This window comes from Podarcis liolepis (genome assembly GCF_965112155.1).
Source record: "Podarcis liolepis genome assembly, chromosome: Z".
NCBI lineage: Eukaryota > Metazoa > Chordata > Lepidosauria > Squamata > Lacertidae > Podarcis > Podarcis liolepis.
In genome coordinates, this window is record NC_139570.1 from 20,889,086 (window position 1) to 20,908,445 (window position 19,360).

Below are 19,360 nucleotides of genomic sequence, written 5' to 3' on the forward strand. Positions count from 1 at the left end.
AGATGTGAGCTTCCATAATCCCTGGTCATTGGCCATTCTGGCTAGGGCTGATGGGAGTTGTAGTTCAGCAACATCTGGATCCACACATGGATTAGACCAGGGGTGGCCAACTCCCAAGAGACTGCGATCTACTCAGAGTTAAAAACTGGCAGTGATCTACCCCCTATTGTTGTTTTTTCCCAATTTTTTTAATTAGTTTTCACATTAATCACATACAAAAGAAACAAAGAGAAAAGAGAAAGAAAAACATTACAATGCACAAAAATAAAAACACATAAAAAAGAGTTTTATCTTCCAAATCCTAATTTCATTACATTGATAACTGACTTCCTCGAATCCCCTCTAACTGAATTTCATTTTATCACCTAATTAGCAGTTCTCCAAATTCATATTTCTAATAATATTAACTTCTTTCATCTACTAACTTCTTCTCCATTATTAATGCTCCAATCATTTATATTTTTTAACATGACCTACCCCCTTTTGGGGGGTTCAGGTCAAACTAGTTGAGGTTTTTTGGAAGGAGGAAGGCACGTTTTTGGGGTGCTGGTCAGAAATGCTGAGCTTTTTTTAGGGGAGCCAAAGTTGTTGAGCTTCTTTGGGGGGAGCCAGTGATCTACCAGTGATCTACCACAGATGTCCAGAGATCTACTAGTCACGATCTACCTGCTAGACATGCCTGGATTAGAGGATCAACACCAGAAGGGTGGGGTACAATTTTGGGTCTGCTTCAAATTATATCAGGACAGCTGCATCTGCTGAAATTTCCCTTTCTGCTTGCATTCAAAAGCAAGCCTACCTGCAAACCAAACAAATCAACATGCAAACCAAAACAGAGCTATCATTTGAAATGGGCAGTTCTCCAGCCAAGAAATGTGTAGTAAACAGCATGTGCTAGGGTAAAAAATGTGCAGAAAAATGTATGTGTGTTAGCGGAAAAAATATCATTCAAAAATCAATTATATTAGAAAATATTGCTTTGGAAAAATGTGTACGTTAGGCAAAACTGCACATGAAAATGTGTATATCAGGAGAAAGTCACACTTAAGATGTCGGTGAATTGTCTTGGCCATATGGAGGTGCCAGCAGGGATTGAAACTGGCACCTTCTGCTTGAGGTCTCAAATGTCAGCATTGCCCTGTGTGATGCCAAAATTTGCCCCCTTCCCCTGCCTCTCACCTTCCATTCTACATCATAGTTGTGGCGCCCCCTGCGGTGCCCCTGAGGCTATAACTCCCATCGGCTCTAGCAAGCATGGCTAATGGGAATAATGGGAGTTGTAGTTCAGCAACACCTGGGGGGCCCAAGGTCCCTCACACTTGACGTATTGCGTAACGTAACAATATAGCCACTTAATTCACACCATCCTTACCTTCCCAAATAGCATTTCTCTAGCAGTGTCTGGTAAACTGCATATGAAAAGGATACACACTTATTATGGGATTGCTCTCGTGTGGCTTTAATGAATACTATAACTAATTTGCATTGCCTGCTTCAAGATCATCTATGGGGATATAATAACAGTGCAGCCATTGCACGCCGATAAATTACAGTACAGATATGGTTATTATGTTACCGAGACCAAAAGCTTGCTAGAGGCGAGACTGGTGTTATTCTACCCTCAACAAGCACATTCTAACAGCTGTCTTTAAAAGCTGACATGAGGCAGAAGCCATTGTCAGTCTCTTGCAAGAATTCAGGGAGAATATATGATAGTAATAATTGGTTTAGGTATGTAATTTTAGGGTATGATCTTAATGCTTGTGGGGGTGTGGCGGGGCGGCTCTTTAGATGGCAACGGGCACTTCAGTGCCTTCAAAATGTGGTAAGCCAGTCCTGCTGCACTGGGTGTGTGTGTGTGTTGCTCATTTGTTTTTTAAAAAAGATTGAGCATCTCTTATTTCCTGGCATAAATCCAGTACAAGTGGTTCTCTCTGCTTTGCATCACTCCTTCTAAGAGCAAATTCAGTGTCCCCATGCCAGTGGACTTACTGAGAAAGAGGCACTATCAGTATGAATCACAGAATTTTAGAGTCTGGAGGTACCTTGAAGGTAATCTAATTCAACTCACTGCTCAGTGCTGGATCTGCAGTGCAGAATGCCCCCACAGCATTCCTGACAGGTGGGCCAGCCAGCCTCTGCTTAAAATATTTCCAGCAAAGGCGAACCCACCATTTCCCACGACAGTTTGCTCCACTATTGAACGGCTCTTGCCATTAAGAGTTTTCTTTTCTTTTTTTAAATATATTTTTATTATTTTCTCCCTTAAACAATATTTTCAACAATAACAAACATAAAACTTTCTGCTCTGCTGAGCATGCGACTTCCCTCCCTCCTTTCAGCAGGTTTTCTTTCATCTATTGTCCACATTGTAGGATTTATTTCAATCCTGCTACTGTCTTCAAATTTTTACAATTATGATTCAGATAAACAATAAATTTACTCCAGCCCCTTTGAAATTTTTGATTGTCCTGGTCTCGAATCCTGCAGGTCAGTCTGGCCAGTTCTGCAAAGTCCATCATCTTCGCCTGCCACTCTGCAATCGTAGGTACTTCCTGTAACTTCCACTTTGGGGCCATTAAAGTTCTCGCTGCTGCTGTGGCATACAGTCTTTGATCTATCTTCGTAATTTCCTCTCCCATCAAACGTAGCAAAAATGCTTCCAGTTTTTTGGGGAAAGGTATATCTAAACATATTTTTTTAATTCATTATTGATCAATTTCCAAAAGCCATTAGAATAGCTGAATTTTCCCCCACTTGTTCTAGATATGTCATCTTGAGGAATAGTGAACAAGTCTTCTCTTCAGATATCTGAGGACCACTAAAATGTCTCCTCCCTTAACCTTCCCTTCTCTAGGATAAATATTCCAAGCCTTTCCATTGTTCTTCATGGGAACTGATTTCCAGGCCCTGTTTAGCCTTCTCTGGACATGCTCCCATTCATCAATGCCCCTCTTAAAATTTAGCATCCTGAACTGGACACAGTACCCCTGATTCAACCTGACCAGGGCTGAGTGTGATCTGTTTATTGGGCATTTGGCTGAAACCCCAAATAATCCAGTGAACTTTATTTTCCATGTTCCTGTGCTATATGGAGGTGCTCCCCCTTGACAGGACCTTCTTGGTGGTAATTCCATCTGTAGAATGCTTCCCTGTGCTAGTGTCTTGATCATCACTTTTGACTTTCAGCAAGACTCCAGTCTTGTCTACCCAAACAGTTGATGGCTGAAAGATACTGGCCATGGCAACCTTCAAATTAGCAACTGTGAGGGCATGTGATTGCTTGTAAATTTCTTTAGATGTTCTAAATGTTTTGAATTGTTTTCAGCTGGGTTTTTAAAAATGTTTTAAAAGGTTTTTTAAATTTTGAATTGCATTGTTTTAACTCTTTGATGTTTGCAACCTTGGGCTCCTTTGGAAGCATAGGCTAGAAATGTAATATAAAAATAAAAATGTGTAACTCATAGCAAAGTAACTTGGAAGAATTAAGAATATTCAGTCTGCTGAATCAGGTTAATGGTCCATGAAGTCCTGTTCACACAAGCAGATGCCCATGGGAAACCCATATAGAATTCATTGCCACGATTCAGAAGGCTTAGAATAATAGAATTTTAGACACTATTTGAGTGGCAATGCTCACCAATTTCTGCAGCGGGAGAGGCCCCCTCAAATATTTTAAGGAGGGAGGCGAAGGGACCTCGGCCCTTGGAGTGGCCCCTAGGAATTTGCTCCTATGCTTGGAACTAATCCCAAATGAACTCAACGGACAGCAAAGCTTAAGCTGTCCTTATACGGGAAGAAGAGTATTACACGCGATGCGCAAAACTGCTTATAAGTTTGCACCGGAAGTTTCTTGCTTTTCAAATGAAGCGGCACCCTCCCACCCACCTGGACTGGGGAAGAGGAGCGGCCCAAATGACAGTGGCGAGTGCAGGACAGGCGCACCGTTGACCTTCGGCTGGAGGAGGAAGGTGGCGCCCTGCTGTTCATAGGGCGGATTTTTGCCAAGTGGGTGGGCGCGTAAAAGGCACGAAAGTGTTATTATTATTATTAATAATAAAAAGAACGGATTCTTTGCCAAGAGAGAACGAACGAAAGAAGTAATTTATTGATTTGTAAGAAACTACGATAACTCTAAATAAAAGTATTAAAGCAAAGGGAAGAGACGGGTGGGGAGAGGCGGGGTGGAAGCGACTGTCGGATTTCGTAGCCGCGCTTCCAGCTGCCTCCAATAGGGCCAAAGTCCCCTCTCGCGGAGGCAGCAAGAACGTTGCCCGGGCGGGTGCTTGCTTTGGCACCTGGGATCCTGGCTTCCTGCCCGTTTCCCTCCTGGCGGTCTGGCTCTGTGCCCGGGGCGGAGCGGACTCAGGTGAGCTGAGCCGCGACGGCGCGGCAGGCGTGTCCCCAGCGGCGAGGGCGGCCCATCCTGCTAACCCCACGCCCGGCGCACCTGCCCGGCCAGTGCCAGCCCGCCAGCTTCCCTCGACGGTCCTCCAGCCAGAGCCAGCCATGTACGGCATCCAGCAACAAACCCAGGCGACGACGCTGCCGCCGTGCATGCGGCCGCCGCAGCCCTGCTACACCCCGCCGGCCCCTTGCTACGTGCCGCCCGCGCCGGCACCCTGCTACGTGCCGCCACCGCCGGCCCCTTCCCGCCCTTGCTTCGAGCCTTGCGGCCCTCCGACGATTCCCAGGCCGCTGCCCCCGCAGACGTGCCCGGCTCAGCCGCCGGTGGTGACCGCCAGGCCCTGTTACGAGCCGTGCGGCCCGCCGTCGGTGTCCCGGCCGCTGCCCCAGCAGACGTGTCCGGTCCCTCTCCCAGCCACGCTGCCCCGCGCGCGGCAGAATCGCCCCGCGCCGCTGCCGATGCCCCTGCAGTGCCCAGACCCGGTGCCCTGCTCCCAGGACGGCTGCCACAGCGGAGGCAGCGTGGTCTACGAACGCGTCCGGACTTACAGCAGCCCCGGCGGGAAACGCGTGCAGCTGCTGGACCCGCCCAACTGCTTGCCTCGTGCGCCCTCCCCCTTGGAGACCACCCCGGGCTGCCAGCACGTCATCTGGAGCAGCGACCCCCCGCTGCAGGTAAATGATGGTTTTCCTTCCCGCCCCGTCGAAGGGTGCTGGCATCACTCGGAGGGTTATCGGGGGCTTGGTTTCCGACTTTACTATTTTGGTCCCCAACCCGGCTTCCTCCGTGGCTCATTTTTCACGCGTTAGGCTTAGCAAATGCACTTCTCTCCGAGGTAAGGGCAAACGCGTCCAAAAGGGCAGTTGCTTTCATTTTCCTCTCATCAGTTTCCTTGTCCAGCATCATTTTATCAATTGGTCTTTTTATTGGGGGGGGCATAGGAGCCAACTCCTTGGGGGCCGAGGTCCATTGCCACCCATAAAGCATTTGAGGGGGCTGCCCCCCCCCCAAGTTGATGGTCATTGCCATTCAAATGGTGTGTGATTGATCATACAGGACTGGCCTTACCTGTCCCCTCCTGCCCATATTTTATTCAAGTTGGCACCCCTTTTGCGGGTGGGGGAGGTTACTGATTAGAACACAGCTGTGTTAACCAATGAGGCTCACCCTGATTCCCAAGATTAATCACTTGCTAACTTTAGGGGGCACAATGTTAAACGGCAAGGAAAAAATTTGACTCACCACACCCCCTCCGGTTGGTGGCTCATCTCCCTGTCAAATTCTACATTTATGGCCTTGGTCGGTGGTGCTTTGCTTGTTGGAAATTGTCCCTATGAAATCCTACCTGTGTCTTCTTCGAATTTAAGGGCCATTGAGTTCCATGGGACTTAATTCCCAGGGAGGTATCAGTAGGATAACCCTGCAGCATCTAGGGAGGTATCAGTAGGATAACCCTGCAGCATCTAGTCCAGGGGTAGGCAACCTAAGGTGGCCGGATGCTGCCCAATAGCTATCTCAATCCGCGGACTGTCCAGGAATAGGTGCGTTTTTACATGAGTAGAATGTGTCCTTTTATTTAAAAAGCATCTCTGGGTTATTTGTGGGACATAGGAATTCATTCATTATTTCCCCCCCCAAAATATAGTCCAGCCCCCCACATGGTCTGGGGGACAGTGGACCGGCCCACGGCTGAAAAAGGTTGCTGACCCCTGATCTAGTCCAGCCCCCTGCAATGCAGGAATATGCAGCAGTCCCTTATGGGGATCTAACCTGGTGTTACCAGTGCTGAACTGTATCCTGCAGAGCTATCCCATCTAAATCATCGGGAGTAATCCATTCATACCCGCTGAGTGGTCACAGAATAAATAATATTTAAGAGCTGTGATTCATGCATTGCAGGGGGGTGGATTATATGACCCTACCTTCCCAACGCTACAGTTCTGTGAGAAACTGCAATCCGCTTACAACCAATTCAGTTTCTAGTTTTCATTGGTGACTTGACCCAAAATATATTTTCACAAACACAACTTTATTCCAGGGGTTTTGTGTGTGTGTGTGTGTGTGTGTGTGTGTGTGTGTGTGGTAAAGAAGAGCTGAGTCCATATGCACATTTGTATTGGAAACGATTCGCCTCCCACAGGCATGAGTGGGAGCGAAAAGCCCACAGGCCTTGGTAAACACAGCTGCCTGCTGTTTGCCTAGGGAAAAGCAAATTCTGTCTGAGCCAGATCATAGGGTGAAGTAGGGAAGATGAGTGTCTGTTTATGTTGATGCACCAACAAGAGATAGTAAGCTGTTGACAGTGGGAACTGTTATTAGTATAGAAACATTTATTTCCTACTTTTCTTCCAAGGAGCTCAAGATGGCATGCATGGTTCTTAATTTTGCCCATTTGATTTCTCCCAACAACCCTGTGAGGTATGTTAGGTATGTTAGACAGCAAGTGGTCCATTGTCACCTGGTGGACTTCATAGGTGATGGGGAATCGAATCCAGCTGTTATACTCCAGCTTCCATAATCCCTCACTCTCTTGGGTTGCAAACATTGGTCTCTCCCAGCCGTGCCTGGAAATGCCAGGGGAAAGAACCTGGAATCTTCTGCATGCAAATCTGATGCTTTACTACTGAACTATGTCCTCCCCCCCCCCCCAAAAAAAAGGGAGTTGAACATGTTCTATGACCCCCTGCTGGATTTGTGTCTGGACACGCTTTTGGGAAATAACTTTAGGGAACATAATATTTGGTACCAGAGGAAGTTCCATTTGTTTCTCTGGAACAACTTGAAATATCTTTTCCCGTGAAATGGATAATCTGTATGTGTTGTGTTATCTCCATGGTCAGTGGACTTTGGACTATGATAAAAGCAATGTAGTGTTTTCACTGAGAAGGAAAGGCAGGACAATAAGCACAGCATGAAAGAAATGAGCATAACATAGACCAGCTTTCCTCAATCTGCTCCCTGCAAGGCGTTGGCCGTGCTGTTCGGGGCTGATTGAAATTATAGTCCATCAACGTCAGGAAGGCACCAGGTTGGGAAAGGCTGCTATCGACCTTCAAGATACACTAGTTCCTTAACATTGAATCCAAAATAGTTACCAGAAAGAAGGCAATCCTTATATCTTTGAAGTTAGCTTTTTTTGGTTTATAGTATATTCCGATACTAAAAAACAATAGGGCCAATTTTCATCTAGATGTAGAAGGCAGAACTGGGAGAGTACTGTATGATGAAATTTACAATTACTTGCAGTAGCGCAATGTTTAAAGATTGCTCAGGGGACAGTCCATTCAGGGTTAGCTGCAGGGCTTTGTGATTTGCTAACTACATCTAAAGGTTTTGCTGGCGCAACAGCTTCATTTTAATGCAACCATCAATGAGGATAATTGGATTCTGACTGATCTGAACAATTTTATCCAAGTCTGCTTTTTCAGAATTGCTACTGTTCATAGGATCAAAGGAACCTGCCTTTTATTGAGTCAGACCATTGGTCCATCTAAGCTACAGGTTGCCAACTCTACTCGCTTGGCCTGGTTTTCACATCACCCCTAGTCAGCCATGTCTTAGCTCAGCAGCAGAACGGCCAGGGATGGGCGTCTTGGGAGCCAGCATGCTCTCTTGTTCGTGCTAAACCATGGTTTGGTTTAGTGTAATGTGTGAACTGACTGGCAGTGGCTCTCCAAAGTTTTTAGATGGGGGAGGGGGCTTTCCCCAGCCCTACCAGGCGATGCCAGGGATTGAAGCTGGGACCTTTGGCATGCAAACCAGATAACTCTGCTGTGGCTATTACTTAAAATCAGGGGGCAAGTACTCAGCATACTATGGAAAGTTAGTTTATGCTAATTCCAAAGGAAATAATGTTTTGTACGCTAAACATGATTTTTTTTATATAAAAAACAACAACTTGTGTAGGTGTGTTGTGCCACATCAGCTTTTTGGGCTGCCCCGATGTTGCGAGGAAGGAGGTATGTCAACTCTAAATGTCAGGCAGGGTAACTCCCTGCAACTGCATTCGGTGGATTTGTCAGATGCATGGGTTTTTCCTTCCTCCACAATTGACCTTTCGGATGGCAGCCCACTCCATCTGGAGAAAGGGAAATCATGGAAGCTGGTGACTGGGGAAAGCCACAGACTTTGGTGACGTCTGCACCATACATGTAAAGCACCAGGTTTCCGTGTGTGGATGTGACTTCAGTTGTTCCCAGAGGCAGGGGACGGTACCTCACCAGCTCTTGCTCCTGCCCAAGCCATCCTTTCCCACTCCTGCTTCACATTGCCCATTCCACCTCTGGGTAATTCTTGGCAGCTGAATCGTCTTACTGCACCGAATTCTTGTGTCATTAAAAAATTACCAAAGTGCAGTGGACTTGAGAGAAGAAAGCATGTGTTGAGTTGACATTTGTGCTAAATATGGATCTCATGGGGATATAGGGAGCTGTCTTATTCTGAGTCAGATCCTTGGACCATTCAGCTCAATATCGCCTGCGCTGATTGGCAGTGGAGAGTGTTTCCCCCTCTAGATCTACCCAGAACTGCTGGGGACTGAACCGGGGATTTTTTTTGCATGCTAGACAGATACTGTGCTACTGAGCTAGTCTGCAGCCTTTCTTAACATCTTGGTATGTTGAACCTGTCCATCTATAATCTCCCTCTGTACAAGCTGGGTATGAAACAAAACCTATCATAGATATTTCAGAACCTAACATTGTCTTTGCCCCTTTTGGCCAGTATTCTGGAAGGAGAGAGTCTGCTTGCTTCTGACTGAGCAACTGGGCGTAAATGCAGCTTGTGTATCATCCTGTATATATTAACAGAAAAATCATTCTCTGGTTGTGGATCTGTCTGAAGTCAAATTGGCACCATTCAAGCACAATAAAAAGGAAGTAGCAGCAGGGTCAGTGAAAAACCCTACTGTTTGCAGTGACTGCAGAATGATGGCTCTCTGACTCTAAGTGGGGATGAAAAACAAGGGAGATAGAATGAGATGGATTATCCTGGAATAAGGCATGTCTGACTGGCTGGGACCCTGAAACAGGTGCAGTCTGCACTGTAACATTTCATACCCTCCAACATTTTTCCGATAAAAATAGGGATGTCGTAAGGAAAAGTGGGACTTTCTGGGATCAAATCAGAAACTGGGACAGCTTCAGTAAATCCAGGACTGTCCATGGAAAATAAGAACATGTGGAGGGTCTGACATTTTGCTGCAGCTCTTGCTTGTTTTCATCCATAGCTCTTAATGTACTTGAACTTTAAAGATATAGGAAGGTGTACCTCAGTTATCATAGTTATACCCAAACCACAAAAAGACCTCAAATAAGTTGAATCATAAAGAGCTATTTCATTGATTGATATGGATGTTAAATTATTTACAGGCATACTGGCTAGTAGGCATTCAGAAATTTTACCCAACTATGTCCACCATGATGAAGTCAGATTCATAAATTAAAGATCATAGCCTTCCTATTAGAGGAGTTCTCAATACAGTGGTACCTCGCAAGACGAATGCCTCGCAAGACGAAAAACACGCAAGACGAAAGAGTTTTCCGTTTTTTGAGTCGTTCCGCAAGACAAATTTCCCTATGGGCTTGCTTCGCAAGACGAAACGTCTAGCGAGTTCTTGCGAGTTTGTTTCCTTTTTCTTAAAGCCCCTAAGCCGTTAATAGCCGCTAAGCCGCTAAGCCGCTAATAGCCGTGCTTTGCAAGACGAAATAACCGCAAGACAAAGAGACTCGCGGAACGGATTAATTTGGTCTTGCGAGGCACCACTGTACAATTTTCTGAAGCCCATAACCTACTGTTCTGCTGATGCTGGATACAGTCAAGGCATTTGATTGTTTAGACTGGTAATATCTCTTTGAAATTCTGCATTCCTTTGGTATTAGTGCATCCTGGGTTGATATGCTTTATAATTTTTACTATGGGTCAGTGGTCCAAGTTTTAATGAATGGGGAATGTTCTTCAACATTTCCTATTGACCTGGGCATGAAGCAAGACTGCTGACTACCTCCCCTGCTTTTTGCCTCGACCATGAAACCCTTAACTTTGACATTGAAAGCAGAAGATGATGCAAAATGTTTTTGAATTATTTGGATAAACCTATATTATCAGTATGTTCACAGATGATGTTGCACTATTCCTTTCTGATCCTGAAACCTTGTTACCTGCTATTATGCACCAACTTGCTATATATAGCAAGATATTTGGGTTCACTGATAGCTTCACTAAAACTGAATTGATACACAACCTGCCAAATCAACAACTGCATTGGCACAAAACAACTGGCCTGAAACTGTGTAGTGCTTCTTTTAAATGCCTGAGAGAGAATGTACCGAATAATCTGTCTTAACTAGGGAAATTGAACTTTTCTCACTTGCTAAAATACTTAACAACTAATCTCAGAAATTGGTCAAAGCTCACAGTCTCATGGTTGGACATAGTTTCTAACACAAAAACGATTCAATTTCTGCACCTTCTTTACTTATTCCAAGTCTTACCAGCAGCAGGGCCTTTTTTTTAATTGGAACTCGCTGGAACTCAGTTCTGGCACCTCCCAGGTGGGCGCCATTGCCATTCTAAGAGAACAAGAGAGGTAGGTGTTCATGGTGAGTTCCGGCACCTCTTTTTCTAGAAAAATAACACTGCCAACAAGCATACCTGTCTCTCATGTGAATAATTGGCAAAAAATAATACTGAATTTTATTCATGTAAGCAAGAGGCCTTGGCTACCTCATAAAACCCTTTAGAAGCCGAAGAAAGAAGTATAGCAATGCCTAACCTCAAATGGCATACAACTAATAAGCTCTGTTCTCCTTGTATGGTTATGTTTTGTTGCTTGAAATTAAAAATCAATTAAAAAGAAAAGAAAAGAAGGCCCATGCTATATATCCTGTGAGGCCCAGACAGAGCTAATATTATAATCTGTGTTATGTTTCTGCATTGCAATGGTAATATCTAATCCCAGTTATCAAGCAGAAGGCCCTTCATCACCAGCACTGATGACCCTAGAGAGATACACACTTTGGTGATGCTCATAACATAGGGTTGTTTGCAACTAAGTTCTGCTCCGAGTAGAACTATTGAAATTAATGAACCTGGTCATGCTTATGAATTTTAATGGATCTACTCTAAGCATTGCATACAATGTTTAATGTATGGGACGTATGAAAATGGCATTGCTTAGTACACTAATCCCATTCAGATAAATAGGATCTGGCTTGCCTGCATTGCACCTGGCAATGTGGTAGGTACAGTTTATGCCTCTGGCTCATTAACCAGGAACTAGTCTAGGGCACTTGGAACTATTTCATTTATGCTGTGTACAAAAACAAGGAGCAGAAAACAAGAAAACAAGGAGCTTTTAACCCTTCCCCATCTTTGCCATTGACAAAGCTGACACCAACTTCAATGCTGATTTAATCAGCGTCACTGTTGAACCTTCCCTCCATGCATTAGGTGTTTGCCGTTTTCTTGAAGATCATTTGGCAACTTTTAAAACACACACACATATACTATTTGCTCTAGACTGAAGGAATGGGTTTGTGGCATCACGGGTACTGGCCAGTCAGTGCTCAGCCAGCTCCTAAAAACAGACAGAACCTGTTTCCCCAGCTCAGTCTTGGAGACAAGTCTGAAACAAAATGCAGCAGGTGTGTTTCTATGGCTACTAAAATAAGTTTAGTTTTCCTGCACCCTTAAAATGAAGTGTTGTCTTGGAGAGTTCATTGTTTATGCTCTTCTGTTGTGTCTGGAAAAATCCTCACCTGGTCACCCGGGTGTCTAAAAATTCTATGAATTTGAAACTTTCTGCTCCCCCAACCCTTTTGTCACATTCTGATCTCTGCACCCAGAGAGAGAGATTTATAGAAAAATCAATATTTCTGGTTGGCCTTTGTCACTGGAGCTTAAAATGCCAGAGTTGAACATTTTTTGACATTCTAAAAACTGAAGATGAATGCTCTCTCATTACAGAAGTAGTAAAGGTCATCCTGAATCTAGTTTCTGCTTATCTGAAAGAGAGCATTTGAACAGAAATCTTGTCAGTGCTATAGACTCAATATATCAAAACTCTTTTAGCACAAACTATAGTTTATATATCAGACCTAGTCATATCTTGTAGATTTTTCCTTACTGTCATAAGGAACTTACAGCATGATCAAGAAATAAGTCCCAATGTATTCACTGAGGTTTCTTTCCTAATATGTGTACTTAGAATCACAGCCTTCATTTATGAGTGTTTTTCCTATTTTGTAAGTTTTCCTTATTGATAGTACACACAATATTATTACTGGGGAGAGGGCTGTAGCTCAGTGCTAGAGCAGCTGCTTTGCATGTAGAAGGCTCTAGCTTCAATCCCTGGCATCTTCAGATAGGGCTGCCTAAAACCCCGGAGAGCTGCTGCCAGTCTGTGTAGACAGTACTGAGCTCAATGGACCAATAGTCTGACTCAGTATTAGGCAGCTTCTGTGTTCCTAATTTATCTTATTATTGGTCCTAATATGCATTCTAAGGAAGCTTCCTATATTAATAGCAGTAATAGAATCTCATTGCAGCTACGCTTGTGACACCTCAGGACCAACCCAAAACATTTTGCTGTCTAGAGCAGAGAAGCAAATGGCACCAACCGTCCCCCCAGCTCAAGGTGTGTAGTGCCCAAGGCCAACCAAATCATTTTCATGGCTGAGATGGAAAACCCACAAGTCCTTCTCTTGGGGAGTAAAAAATACAACAGCATTTCAAAGAACTAACAATTTGCTGCCTTTTCACGAGCCCCAGAAATCAGCTGCCTGAGGCAACTGTTATGTACTGAAGTTCTCACCCTGGGCCAGCAGGGGGAGACTGTAGATAGTTTTCACTCAGGTCCACCTAGGCAAATAAGGAATTGAAAGTGATGTTCAGTGATTGGATAATTACAGAAAGTTGTTACTGTTGCTTTGTAGTTGAGCTCTATATAAGCAGGTTGCTTATCTGAAAGAGAGCAGGACATTCCAGGTTCAGACCTTCAGCCCTGTTCTGTTCTGGGCCTATGAATAAACAAGAGCTGTTTGAAGAATTGCTGTGTCGTCTGATATATTCACCCACAACTTAACAGTAACTATCTGACTCCATCTAATGGTAGGACCGGCCCTAATATATAGACACTGGCTTGTGGCACAAAGCCAAAACTAACACTTATCGCTCTACCGGCTTTTGCCCTTAGTCTCCATGTGATGAGTGAAGTGTGTGCTTCTCATCTACCAGAACTCCAAAGCCCAGCCCATTCACAAGTATATGGCCCTTTGAAGGTTGCACAGAAGTTCAGTGCTGATGGCTGCAGTTCTTAAATGTTGGTTGGTCTGACCTTTTCTGTCTGAGCTCCTGGGCCTTATAATGTTTGCATGGCAAGGATAAATCAACCCGGGAAACTTTCTCAAGTGTTTGCAGAAGAATGCAAGAAAGAGAGATAAGGGGGGTGGGGTGGCAAAAAAGATGCCAACCCAACAACCAGAATCATAGAGTTGGAAGTTGCCACGTGGCTCATCTATCCCAACCCCTATCAATGCAGGAATATTTTGCCCAACATGGGGCTCAAACTGAAAACTCTGAGATTAAGAGTCTCATGCTTTACTGACTAAGCTGTCCTGTCTGTCTGTCTTCTTTAGAGCGCACTAGTAATAGTGCCTCTGGCCCTGCCCACAATTGATATGTGACCCTGGAAAGATGGAAAACCTGTCTCCCATCCCTGCCTTAACTGCCATCCCTGAGGATGGCAACCTGTTTGGACATCACTTTCTATCAATCCCCCATTGAAGGCATATTGCTATTGCCAGAAAAGATGGTTCATTTGATAGGTAACTCATAGGATGTTACCTGTCATCTGGGGAGGAACTGAATGCCATCAGCATTAAGTGGCTCTTGAGTTTCCACAAAGTGTACATGGTCTACTCGGGAGGAGAAGATTGGGAAGGAACGGCTAGAGGTGATTGCAGGTGAGGGATCTGCTCCATGCGTTGGCAACATTATTCAGCCAGGTCACAATTGAAATGAAAGGAGTGGAATGCGAGTCTCAAAGCTCAGATATGTTGTCCAACTAGTATTGCCAGAAAAATCTCTCTTAAGAGCAGGGGAGGTCATCAGTTTGGAGTGTCCCTTCTACGTTGTCAGACTGCTACTTTCTTTACCGTTTTGAAGGCAGTCAGTGTACAACTATCTTTGGATTATGTCAGTTTCGAAAACAAGTTGGGGATCAGGTGCTCAGACGTTTGGAGCCAAGAAAACTATAATGCTAGGAAGAGAAAGGAAAGACTAGTTTTTTCAAAGACAGGGTTTTGTTTTGTTTTCCATGTGAGGGAGCATTTAGTACAAGGATGACCAGGACTGGCCAAATACATTTTGGCACCTGAGGCGTACCACAAAATGGTGCTGCCCTCCCTGCCAGAGAAGAAAGGATGTGTGAAGACCTACATCAGGAACAAAGGGGGTCTGTGGTCACCTCACCTTGCCTCATGAGTGGGCTGGCCCTGGGCTGGCCAACATGGAGCCCTCCAGGTCTTGATGGGCTACAGCCCCATGCTGGCTGGGGCTGATGGGAGTTGTAATCTAATGTCATGTGGAGGGTGCCAGGTTGTCTACCACTGATTTAATAATATAACCCTGCTCCTACCATGCGTCCTGAAGTGATGCAGTTCCAGAAGATTTGTATGTTTTACATAGGAATGGGCAAATTTTCCCCTTGGAAAACATAACTGTCTCACTGTTTGCCAAAACCCACAGTATATACTCAGCTGAATGTTTGCCATCTCCCCAGAATCCTGTAATAATTTTTTGCATGAGAGAGAGAGAGAGAGACCCATGCTTGTTAGATACCTGCTCATTTTGAAACCTATTAAATTTGACCTTTGAACCTATGGGGCTATCTGTTTAGCCCATTTTAGTGTTGGCTAAGCTCTAAAATCTTCTTGGATGTTTTAACTGTGTATTGATAAATGTACTTTTTTCTGACTGACGGTCGAATAAAAGGTTGATGATGATGACCTTCGAACCATTTTTGAGTTTGGGTAGCATTGTTAGTTTTACATGGGTGGGCCTGCTCTAGGGTGTGCATGCTGCCTCCTTGGTTCTGCCTTGGTTTTTTGAAACCTGCCATGTTGTTGATCCACCCCTCAGACCTAGGCTCCCATTAATACAAAAGAAATGATCCCAGCCACATGTGGAAAGGACATGGAAGGCAACAGGGCCACATGAGCTAGCACTGCCAACATGCCTCGTGAATGCACCTCCATTCCTTCAAATTGTGCCATTCAGACTCTGCTCTGAATCTGTGGGAGGATTAGGTGCTGGGCATGGTGGTGGAGGTCTTTGTGAGGGTAACCCACAAGCTCCCCCTCATGGGCTGTTTCAATGACGGAAGGTCATTAGAGAGTTAAACCAATGCATATTAATTCCCTAACATTCTTTGGGAGTGTTGCATTTCTTGGATGGAACAGCTGAGCCTGATGGAATCAGCTTTGTGAGAGAGGCTGCCTCTGCCTGCTCAGTTGTGATCTCTACCTGTTAGGCAAACCTGTTAAACAGAACAGATGGGCTGCATTCTGCCATTTGCAGTCTGAGGGGGTGGTGCAGGAGCCTGAGCAGGAATTGCCATCTTCCCAGCTGCCTAGAGAGTCTTGATTCCCTCACACTGCAGGGGCTTTCTTCAGTGGCTGTAGAGATTGTCTGGACAGGTAACTTCCTGGTTCGTTTGGAGGAGCCGTTTTCAATGGAGCCCAGTGACGGAAGCTGTAATGAGGCAGTACTGGGTGCTGAAATTCTGTGCCCCCTAACCATTTTGTGCCTGGGGCACACTACACCACTGGCAGGGCAGGGGTAGGGCATCCTTTTGGTTCCATGGGCCTGATCCTTATGGGGATTGGGCTTCCGGGCCAAATCTGAATGGTGCAAGGTGCTACTAAAAATAAATTTATTCCCCTTCATTTTAGCAGGGGGTTGAGATGCAAACCGCTCCTTTAATCACCCAGGAATGGGTCTGCCGGGAATCCTGCAGAACTGCTCAGATGGCTGCCCTGGGAACAGGCACACACAGTCAACGCAGTATTTAACCTCTCCCTCCTTCCCATTAGGTGACATCATAAGTAATGGCAGCTGATGGGCTGGGCAATATCTGGTTTTCAACATCACAATATATCACCAGTTAAACATTGCAATATTTCAATATATCACAATATCTGAAATAAGGCTGGAGCCATGTAAAGGTGAACCTGATACAGTAATGTCCTGGCAACTGGTACTTATCGGTCTAACTCTAAAACCGATAAATTTTTACTTAACATATGGTTACAACTGTTCTGTTATAGCAGTACTTTACCAATAATAGCACATTTTCTTTAAAATTAAATCTGTAGAAGTAATTAGTAGCATAGATATCAAAGGTTCTGTTGCAATTTGTACCGATTTGCTTCTCCTGCAGGAGGCAGAGGGAAGGATGTCTGACAATGACTGCTAACCGGTTCCCAAAGCTCTGTTTGGTGATATCTGCTGGGCTATATTTTAGTCAGCCTGCTGTAGTGATTTGTAGGTGTTTCATGTTGCTGCAGGAGGCAGGAAGAACTGACTGAGGTGGAATTATGACCAAGGGCTGCACACACAGGAAGAGGCATCAGCTTCCTGGTTTTTCAAGTATTGCGATTTTTTAATACCACAGACACGATATACCATATTGGCCTTAAAACAAGCCACATTTCCCCCCCAAATTCCGACCATGAAAAGTTAAAGTGCGGCTTCAATTTGTGACAAAAATGGGCTTTTATGATATTGCTGCTGAAACAGACATACGGTAAAACAGAACATTTGCCATTTACAGGTGTGAGTGCCTGCAGAATTTTAAGGGAGCGGCTTATATTCGGGTATTGTCTTTTTCTCTCTCCCTGCCCCCAATGAATTTTAAAGGGGCAGCTTATTTGCAGGTGCGGCTTATATTTGTGCCAATATGGTATGATAAATTGCAAAATCATTTTTAAAAAAACGGTTATCACGATTTGATCTAAAACTCGATCTCAGACAATATTTCAATTTATAGCACAGCCCTAATGGGCAGGTGGTTGTGGTTGGAGAAAATTGACATGTGGGTCAACATGGTCTTGCTGGTGGGTCAAGATTCGTTCCCAGCCTTTGTGGTAAGGCTAGGGAAATCTACACTGAGTAAACAGATAAGACTCCCCTTCTAATCTAGTTTGGCCTTAAGTGATCTAACTTTTTCATAAATTCCGTTTGCAAAATTCTGATGGCCATTAGACATTTTCTGGTACAATCATATGTGGGACTCAGTCCCTCCTGTGAAATAGCTCTTAGCTGACTGGAATCAGGTTTGGCAAAATTGAAGCCTTCCTTACTTTGGGAAACTGGCAAGCATCTTCCTAGTTCAGAGAAACACCCCGCAGGGCTTCTTAAGTATCTTATTCTCTACAGGATTTGGAAACCCATCCTTATAAATCTCCAAAGATTAGACTTTGATTCAACTTTAATATCTTCTTTCATTCCCCGCAACCAATATGAGCTTGTGGGCCGATATGAGACGGGTTCAATAATTTTTGCAGCTTACTCTGCTTAAGCTGAGAAGCTTAAAAGTATGACTTCTTTATTTCCCAGGCCCCTGAGGCTACAGAGCACTGTCTGGGCAAGTTTATGAGGATCTGCTGAAAACTGTTTGCTATTGTTTGAGAATATGAATGAAATGTTTATTATTATTATTATTATTATTATTATTATTATTATTATTATTATATACCTGAGTACAGGCTGTGTACACACCATACATTTAAAGGACATGGCTACCCCTAAAGAATTTGGGAACTGTATTTTGCACCTAACAGAGCTATGATCTCAGCATCCTTAAACTACAGTTCCCAGGATTCTTTTGGAGAATTGGCCACAGTTTGAATTTAATATGATGACTGACACCTAATTTGGCCAGTGGGGCAGTTTAGAGCAGTGGACTGGAGAACTGGGTCGTGCTTCCACTTAATCTTTTAGCCCCTCCAGAAGTCCTTTTTCGTGTGTCCTCATGATGCTTTGTATCAAGGCGGTTATGGGCACTCCTGCTTTCAAGACTCTTTGCACCTGCAGAAGTTTGGGGGTGGATATACTGTGTTGGTTCCCACCAGTGTATGTCCCATGAATTGCTCCTGAAATCCTGTAACTTTTAATACCACAAATGAGGGCTGTTGTTGTTTTGTCCTGGGCTGTTGTTGTGCGATAGTGCAAGGGTCCTGCTCTAGATGCAGTAATGTTGGGGGACCATCACAGAACAACTACAGTGGTGCCTTGCAAGACAAAAATAATTCGTTCCGTGAGTCTTTTCGTCTTGCGATGTTTTTCGTCTTGCGAAGCACGGTCCGTCGCAACTGCGCCTCTTCAAGTGGCTTTTAAAAAAAAATCGCAAGACGTTTTCGTCTTGCGAAGCAAGCCCATAGGGAAATTTGTCTAGCGAAGCAACGCAAAACCGAAAAACCCTTTCGTCTAGCGAGTTTTTCGTCTTGCGAGGCATTCGTCTTGCGGGGCACCACTGTAATAAAGCAGAATGATGTGTGGACAGTCCCATTACTAATGCACTATGGTTGTGCTAGTGCCATGTTGCAGAATATACCCGAAAAAGTAAAACACAGAAAATGAAGTCAGCTATAAGGAGGAGGTGGCCAGACTGGTTCTTTGAGTCTGGTGGTGGGAAAACTGTAGACTCCCATCATCCCTGGCCATTGACCATCCCAACTGGGGCTGTTGGGAGTTGTAGTCAAACAACTTCCGGAGGGCTGGGCTGCAACTCCCATCTTCTCAGACCACTGGCCCTTCTGGTTGGAGCTGGTGGCTGCTGGAATTTAGCATCATCTTGGGGGGCACAGGTCCCCCCCTTCTGAATCCCCTTATGGAGCATTGGCGGAAGTGGAAGGCAGCTGGTCAAAGTCAGGGCTTGGTCCATTCTTTGTT

General features: G+C 44.7%; 1 protein-coding gene across 1 annotated transcript in view; it reads left to right on the forward strand.

The window, feature by feature from the left end:
- The first annotated feature begins 4,169 nt into the window (after nucleotides 1–4,169).
- POF1B (POF1B actin binding protein) overlaps nucleotides 4,170–19,360 on the forward strand; it is a 45,163-nt gene continuing 29,972 nt past the window's right edge. Inside the window, exon 1 of the mRNA XM_083484735.1 lies at nucleotides 4,170–5,082. Within this exon, the coding sequence (XP_083340861.1) occupies nucleotides 4,510–5,082 (573 nt within the window). The 5' untranslated portion in view covers nucleotides 4,170–4,509. The remainder of the gene's footprint in view (nucleotides 5,083–19,360) is intronic.